Source organism: Egretta garzetta, unplaced genomic scaffold, assembly GCF_000687185.1.
Source record: "Egretta garzetta isolate BGI_Z169 unplaced genomic scaffold, ASM68718v1 scaffold133, whole genome shotgun sequence".
NCBI classification, from domain to species: domain Eukaryota; kingdom Metazoa; phylum Chordata; class Aves; order Pelecaniformes; family Ardeidae; genus Egretta; species Egretta garzetta.
The window spans coordinates 742,015-750,773 of NW_009259111.1; the positions used below are offsets into that span (position 1 = coordinate 742,015).

At 41.2% G+C, this 8,759-nt stretch overlaps 1 protein-coding gene across 1 annotated transcript in view; it reads right to left on the reverse strand.

Annotated features, from left to right (window-relative positions):
* WEE1 (WEE1 G2 checkpoint kinase) overlaps positions 1 to 8,750 on the reverse strand; it is a 17,164-nt gene extending 8,414 nt beyond the window's left edge. Inside the window, exons 1-3 of the mRNA XM_035890931.1 lie at positions 8,550 to 8,750; positions 7,666 to 7,690; positions 7,299 to 7,364 (exon numbers count right to left, since the gene is read on the reverse strand). Coding sequence (XP_035746824.1) covers positions 7,299 to 7,364; positions 7,666 to 7,690; positions 8,550 to 8,554 — 96 coding nt within the window. The 5' untranslated portion in view covers positions 8,555 to 8,750. The remainder of the gene's footprint in view (positions 1 to 7,298; positions 7,365 to 7,665; positions 7,691 to 8,549) is intronic.
* Between the last annotated feature and the right edge of the window lie 9 nt (positions 8,751 to 8,759).

An 8,759-nucleotide genomic window follows, 5' to 3' on the forward strand; every position in this document is an offset into this window, starting at 1 on the left:
GCTTCGCAGCAAGGTGGTTTGGCTCCCGTTTGGTTGCTAGAGGAGTGCGCAAAAATCTCCATTTCACGGGCCCCAAACCAGTAACTACTCTTAGGCCAGTTAAAAATGGCCTTTTTTAGCTAAACCAAAAAATTAATACAGTCCAAATAACTCGATTCATGTGATTTACAATGCAGTCAGAAACACAGGAGCCTCAAACATCACACCCCATGCTGTTAACGACAACTACAAGACACTTCAAAACGAACCAAAAGTCTCGGCACACAGATGTGGTTTACAGGGGATGCCATCGATCAGACAGGCCAGCTCCCTACTGAACTTTGCCTCATTTGCCTTCATTTTCCTTCTTGTACCCCCTTGATTAAATGTAACCCAATAAATAAACCCACCAATCTCTCTCCTGTGCCAAATCACCTTAAAATGAACCCCTTGGGTAACAAAGGTCCTGAAAAAAAAAATCAGTTTTTTCCAGCCACACGAGCCCCAAACAACCCAAAGCAAGCCAGGTGTGTGCATCCCTCTGCTTCCTGCGGCTCTCCATGCAGGCACACCATCCCCTGGACCTGCAGGTAATGCCAGGGTTTGCTCCCAAGAGCTCGGACCTTCCTATGCAGCCCCTCTTCTGTCAGCCCCTGCCCCCAGCCAGCCTCCTCCCCAAAGCCTACCCCTCCTCGCCTGGAGGGCAAAAACCTCATCTGCTGCAAGCGGGACACCTCTACAGAGAGCAACAAGGTCTGACTGCCAGTCTGAAAGCTTCAAAGGAAACAAACTAAACCACCTAAGGCCCAGTCAATAGAAAATAGAAGTTTGTACTTAACCATCTTTCTGTGGTTTGCTGGGCCCCAATGTCCATGGGCAGAAGCCTCAGAAGCAACTTCAGACACTGTTCCAGCTCCCGCAGCCAGGGTGCAGATGTTCCCATTGCTGAAGGAAGGGCTGTGGTCAACCTTGGGGCTTGGAGGCCCTTTTCTGATGCCTGCTGAAATGGGACACCTGTATCTCCAATAGGTAAATATTTTTAGACAGATTTTCTGTTGAGACCCAAACCAAAAATACTGGTATACTTTTTTCTTCCCTCTTCATACCGGTGCTGTTCATACAACTGCTGTTCTCCAAATCTGTGTGCAAGCACCATGGGGATGCTAATGTCACATACTCCACTTCTGCTAGTGATGCCTCCTTTTTTAACCTATTCTGCCTGAAAATACTCGTCTCTTTGCGGAGAGCTGCCGCGCAGGGAAGCACAACTGTCCCCAACAGCTCTCACTGGTACCCTGCAGGGATTGAACCAGCAGCATGCATGGGGCGACTGCCTGTGCCACCAGCATCGCACGAACATAAGAGCATTTTGAAATTAATTTGGCTAATAAAACTCTGTCCTCACACATGCTCCCCATGCAGTGAAATGGTTTTGCTTGGAGCTCCATCGCCTCAAGACGTGTGGGTCAGTAGCCTTTTCTTTTGTAAGGCCTACATAGAAACATTTCCACTTAAATATCACATCCCTACATATTTCTCATGCTTCTCACACAATGGCCTGAAAGCTTAAGACAGTTTTTGTTTTCAGGAAAAGTAGTGGCGAGCCACAAGAACACAATTTTGGAGAATATGGAAACCTCCTGAAAACTGGTTTCAGAAAACTGAAAGTAGCCAACATAACCTATGAAAATGAGATTGGCCAGTGTTTACAGAGATACGGCTATATCAAGCCAAGTGCTGTAAACACGCTTGGTATGCAGGAGTTTAGAATCACAATAATGTCCCATTAAAAATACTCATTTTTAAAACTGAAATGCACTGTATAGCAAATACTAAGTGAAGCATGCAAGGTTTAGAACAGATGATATAAGGGAAGGCTATTAAAAAAATACAGCCTCCATCTCTTTCTCAATTAATAGCTCACAGAGGGAGATGCAAAGCAATTCCTAGTGACTCAAAACAACTCAGCCACTCGCTGTGGCTTGTTTCAGTCCTATGTGAAATTTCCTTTTCTTTAAAAAAAATTATAGAATTAAAGCTTTCAATAAATCCTTCCCCCTGCAGTGTCAAAGCTGCAGCTTCCTTCCCAAACTCAACCTAAATATAACTGGTGCTGCATTGCTTTCTAGAGTCTGCAGACACAGGTATTTAGTGAGGGTAAGTGGCAAACTGAAATTCAGAAGCCCTATTGTATAGACTTTAACTAATGAATTGCTAATTGCTGGAACAGTTTGAGTGGGACAAAATCAAATAGAACAATTCAGAGTTTGTACAGAGAAGGAAGGCAAAGATACAAGAGGCAAGGAAGAAAGGAATAGAGAACGAAATAAACAGCAGTAACACAATTGTTTTAAAAGAAAGTTTATTTCCTAACTGAGAGCAAATAAGAAAGCGAAGTACTGAATAAATATGTTACAAAGTGCATAGCTGCTATATAAGGACTGCATTTATAGGCTCTATGTATGTGCTGTTCTGAATTTGCATCAGTTGTACTTTCGCTGTAGTTTGTCGGGACCATAAACGGTTGTGTTGAAGAGAAGTCCATTTTCCCCCAGACCGAGCGCGGCAACTCTGCTATCCTGTCCACCATGACAACTGCTGTAACTAGCACTAGGAGGCCTACGAACAGCCTAGCTAAAAAGCACCATGTAGCCAATTCCCTCAGAGAGCACATTAGCAATGGACATCGTCACAGGAGGAAGGGAGGTGAGCGGGGAAGAGCAGAAGAGCTCTGCAGGCTTCCACTGAGCCATACTTTACAAGCCAAATTTGTCCCAAATTCTCTGAAGCTGATTAAATTGCACCTTTGAGCCTCTGTAGATCTTGCAAACTAAAGCCCCGATCCTCCAAATAGCTTTAACAGCACATAACCTGATGTCCAGACATCTGGTATTCCTACAAATTTGAGTGGCTTAAGAGTTTTCAGGATATATTTGCAAAATTGGCTTCTGGTTTTCTTTAATACTTGCTTTTAAATTAAAAAATAAGTATATCATTCTGGTGCACTGAAGATCTTGCAACCAGAAATACTTATCTGGGGCAGCACACACTCATTGACAAACAGATGCTTTTAACTTGCAGTTTTCAAGCTGAAGCTCAAGGGAAACCGTCGTTCCCTCTTTTGTGGGTAGCAGGGGAACCCAAATAATGATAAATGGGAAAGAAATGGAACAATGGCCAATTTGTCTAGCTGTCAGGGGAAACTGCCACAGAAGTGGGTACACTGCCATCATGCAGGATTTCCTGCATGTACAAGTTCACCTGCAATCCCCCAAATCCACTTTGATGAAATTGGAAGAGTTCTGCCAAAAACTAGATGAAACCCATTCAGCCAGAATGGTGTGAAACAGATCAGTTCATCTTATTATAAGGAGGGAAAATGGAGTGAAAAAGCAGAAGAGGAGGAAGGTCAAGTTGCTAATATGAGAAACAGAAACACTACAGCCACCAAGGCTGTTGCTGGAGAACCAAGACTCGGGACGGATCTGTGCTATTCCCAGCACCTAGGGACCAGCATGCTTGTCGCCGGTGCCAGTGACAGCAGCGTTCCAGTGCTCATGCAAGACTTGGCATATACAGGGCTAACGGGTCTCGATGGTAATGTGCCAACTGGGAGATGTTGTCTCCGGGCCACTGACAGCTTAAAGGTGAACAGTTTAAAGATTATTTTATCTGGGGTTATGCTGCTAACGGCTGCTGTTAGCTGGCAGCCTCTTCATTACAAGGTGCAGAGTTGAATGGGTTCTCCATCAAAGATGGACTTTGTGTTCAAAGACATGCCTGTAGTTGATGCTGCCAGTCCTCTTACTCCTTTTAGCCTATAGTCTGGGTACACACAGAGTGTTTCTCAAGGAGGTATTCACCCAGGAAGTGTAAATAATAAGAGCAAGAGAACAACGTGGAGAACAGAATGGGGAATTTGACAGCACGCAGGGTGCCTCCCAAAGTAAAGAGCAGCTTCTGGGCCCAAAATCTGAGAATTTAAGGGAAGATCTGAAGATATTCAGAAAGAAGTTATAATGTACAAGGTACAGTTAAAAAGCACAGGTTTTGCCAAACAGTCACGTATAATTCAGTATTTCTGTGACTATGAGAGCACACAGTTAACAGTTTTTAGTGATTCCCTTTTTGCCTGTATGACTGCCTCTTAACACTTGAAATCTCTGCTTACAAAGAAAACAGCAGAAGACTTTGTTCCCAAGACCTGTATTCAGATCAGAAATTTCCTCCAAAACATCCTAAAAGTTGAGGAGACAGAATGCCATGACTGAAAACCAGTACAAGTAGAATGCCCCATTCCTTGCGCTGAAGTGAAGTTAAATGATCAGAATAGAAGTCAAGATTTTGTATCTGCAATTAAAAACCTCAAAATCTCTAATGCACACAAACTAAACAGTCACTACTAATTTACCAGTATCACTAACCTTCCTTTTTCTCCTTCGGGGAACACGCAAAATCATAAAAGAGGTACTCGGCCATTTTTCAAATTTACTGCTATTCATGTTAATAATCTCCTATGCATACTGTTTAAGGTAAGACATTTTGCAAGTGTTTTTTAGAGATGCAGATAAAAAGATGAAAGCCTAGTAAGAGTGTCAAGAAGCTCAGCCACCTTCTTCCCATTAACAACATCCGCAGAAGCTCAGCCACCTTCTTCCCATTAACAACATCTGCAGGAACCTACATACATTCAAAAACCTCTTATTGTCTTGAATATATCTGTTTAAAAACAAAAAGCAGCTAATCCTGTCTGTCCCACAAACCATTCTTGTACTTTCTGAGTTTTCAGTCATTACAACCTATATTCAGATCTGAATTAGCTCTACACCAAAGCAAAAAGCCTGCTGGAGGTGTAGCTTTGGAACACTGTCATTTCTCCAGGAGCTTTCTACAGCCTTGTGGTAGTTTCTGTTACGCCAGCAGACCTGCCAGATGTTAGAAGTCGGCCTCTTCCCTGTCTTGCCTCACTATGATACCTGCTCAGAAGCTTCTCAGCCAAATACTACAGAATCAAGCAGTAACATGATGGAGAGTCTAAAACTCCCCAGAAAAATAAGTAAAATACAGCAGTCAGTCAACCTATAGGCTGGTGAGGGATTTAAAAAATAAAGGAAAGGGTAAAATGCTGGGGTTTTGACAGTTACACAAGAAGTTTCTTTGTTACAGAAAAAATTCCACACAACCACTTGTGCCCTGAAAGTGTACATGTTTTGCCATTTCTTTGAGTAAAATGCTTCAAATAAGCTACACAGAACAAAAATAATCCAAATAACATCTCTTACTGCTCCAGAACCTGAGATGGATGGGATTTAAGGGGGTCACATTTCCATTAAAGGTAAATACACAGACTGTGTACGAGAAAATGCTTGCTTGTTGATATAAGCTTGTATGTTTATTGGGATAATTAAAGTCTGCTTTGAATATAGCCCTAAGTTGAAATAGCCTGGTATCACATTCCTGATAGGGTTAGGTGTCAACCACTTACCGCTAATGGTGATGGTCTAATTAGATTGTTTTCCTTTGCCGAGTGAGCTTTACTAGCAGAACGAAGAATAGCATCAAAAGAACATCAAACTGCTGGCAACACTTAAGCTGCATTTTAAAATATACATAACACAAGGAAAAATGCTTGTTTCTGTGCCTTATTTGGAGTGTAGCTTACTATTTACCACACAAGAAGTGAAAGTGGCTCTTGATTTTTTGGTCTCATGTCATACGGGTCCGAGCTTTGGAAGGTTTTTATCAATGGAGCAAAAAATACTTTTGGGGGACCTGGTGTCCAAATATATACTGCTTTGCAAAAAAATAGGAGTACCTTACTGTCAACAACCTGCTGGACCTTATGCATCTGCAAAGACAAGGCATGTGTTAATTTCTTTTTCAAGACAAAAATGATGCAGGCTGAGTAAATATATTTTTAAAGTTCCAAACAACTGTAAAGTAATAGCTGAACAGGGCACTAGTTACCCTTCATTTCAAGTCTCTCAATACCTTATTGCTTAGGAAAATCAGTTTGCTTCCCACCCAACTATTGGTGAAATTTCATCTGTGCTATATTTGAAAATTATACAGAAAATTTTACAGAACATTTAATTGTTTTCATTCAATGGCAAACTAAGACTGACTGGAATAGGCTTGTTATAGGGCAGTTCTGCATCGTGGTAAGTAGAAGTTATGGTCAACCTAAGGTGTGCAATCTAACCTTAGCAGCTGTAGTTGCCAGATTCGGAAACACTCTTGACCACATCCTAACTCCATACTGTCTTTCCCTGGTGGCTAAATACCTATTAAGTAGCTTCCTGCCCCTGGGGAAGGCTCCCTGCCTCTGCACTCTTGAGAAGTACACAGCATGCAGAGAGATTTTTCCGTATTCTAGTGCAGCACCATCACCACAGAAACCAGAGCATCCAGTCAAGCAAATTACTCCCGGCAATATTTGAGGGGTTACAAGGGTTAGGAACTAGAGTAAAGTTTAGGAAGAACTGCTTTCCAAGCTCAGACATTTTGTTTATCTGGACTATCAGCTCTGTCCTTCTCTTGTGTGCTAAGCAGACACCACGTGCCTTTTCTCCCACACTGTGCTTGAATATCTCTGGTATCGGTCAGCTGATCAGTTGCTGAGATTAACTATACCATCAGGGATTATGGCTTCTTACAACTTTGTTGTCAGCCTTCAGGATTTACCCTTATAAAAACACTCTTGCAGCACCAGTCTATTCATGTGTGCTTTGGCATTAGCTCTTTAGGGTAAAAACCTGTCCTATTGTTATGTTAGTGTGTCTGGCACAATAGGTCATCAGCCTGGAGCACCGAAAATAATTGCCTCTCTTCTTACTATCAGGAGAGGCACTGAACTACAGCGAAGAAAAGCAAAGCCCACAGTGGCAAAAAACTGTAGAAACATTTAAAACAGAAAAGTTGACTGCAAAGTCTAGAGAGGTTTTGGTTTTAGCCCTTTAAGGGGGGAGTTGGTGTAGGCCCGGAATTCAGATCTGAAAGAAAGTGACTGGAAATGCTGGAGCTAATTTGTAAGAGGGAGTGATATACTGAGTTGCTTCACTTTATAGGATTCCTCTTTTACAAATTATTTCCTTCTAATGTGCCAAAACATTCCCTTTGAGACAGAACTTTCAAAAAGAGGAATAAAATCTATGGGGAAAGGATAGAGATTTCTACTGCCAAACGCCCAATCTTTTTTGTCATATTCTTTGTTTCCTCCTCCTGAAATCCTTTTCACCAATATTCCAGTCTAACCCGATTTCGCCCTGTCTAATCTCCACCACAGGTCCTCCTGACACCGACATGCAGCATCAGCTTACCAAAACAGCTCCTCCACTCTGGTCTGAAGCGAAGCAGGGGAGAAGAATCACACAGGTCTCTCCACTCTGAAAATAAGTCTATTATGAATACAGGCCTCACAGCCAAGACGCATATAATCACCTCAGCTTCTCTTTAAACACTAAGCAGTCTAAGTCAGTCCGGCTTATTTATTCAGTAAGTATGTTTTCCTTTATAGGGGTAGCTAGCACACGGAAGCACAACCTTTGACTTGGGAGTTTTGCAAGAATAACTGGTAATATACCAGTAAGAGAAATAATTTTAAAAATACTGCAGCTTTTCCTGGCTAAGCTAGTTCTAAATGCCTTGCAGCAAGCCAACTGGTATGAAAGAAGAAAGAATACTCACATTTGTACAGTGGTCAGGAAATGTCCTGGGAAATGAGAAGAAGTGAAGTTATTTCTTTGCCATTCCAGCCACCATTTCCACAAACTATTTGGCAATGAAATGTAAGAAAAAAAAAAACCTTGAACGTTCATGTCAAATGATACATCTTTAATTTCTAAAAGGTGGTAAGTACTAAGAAACTGATCTAGTTGACAGGCAATTAATCCTCCTTGCATAGTACATTTATCTCCATGGGATATAAAGAATTACAACACTTCAGGAAAACTGGCACCTAAGTGAGCAAGCAGCCTCAATGCTATACAAAAGTTACAGACAACCTCAATGTTTCCAAGTTTTACTTTGTAATGGATCCAGAGAATAGCCTTTGCTTTGTCCACATCTATCCCACAGTACTGTATTCTTTCACTGCACTTCTCAGCTGGCCATCTGTATGAAAAACATAAAAGACTGCAACCCACGCTGATAAAGTAATTCACAATAAATTAGCTTCATTCTATTCAAACTTGGCCTTTTTGAGGTCAAATACCTCAAGGTATGTAATTACAGAGTTTACTTTTTATGTCAAACGTGTACCTCACAATACCTATAAATGATTATTTGATTAACACTTCATCCAGAAGATGTTTAATCCTTCCCTTGAGAAGGTAAAAGGTGAGGCTTCAGTTTCAGAAGTGCTCTTGACACTCATCTAAAATAAGCACTGAATCTTACATGAAGCCAAAAAATTTTAACTTGCTTAACAAGCTTTCTAACAAGACAAGAGTAAAGACACTTTTTCATATAAAAAAATGTAAAGTTATGTTTTACTGTATGTGTTAGACATATCTACAATGGATTTTTTTGCCCTTCACAGAATGATAGGTGGAGAGGAGCATTGTACTTACATCATCCTTAATCCCTTTTTTCTAGTAACTTGTGTCCTGATTTTCAAAAGCACTGATTATCAGCATATCCTAGGTACTGAATGGTAGCAGCAGGCACTCAGAACTGTTGAAAATAGACTATTAGTACTTGTACTTATGCCGCAAATGCACCATTTGAAAATATTCCTCTTGAAAACAGGTAGTTTACTTTTTAGTCAAAATCGGTTGACT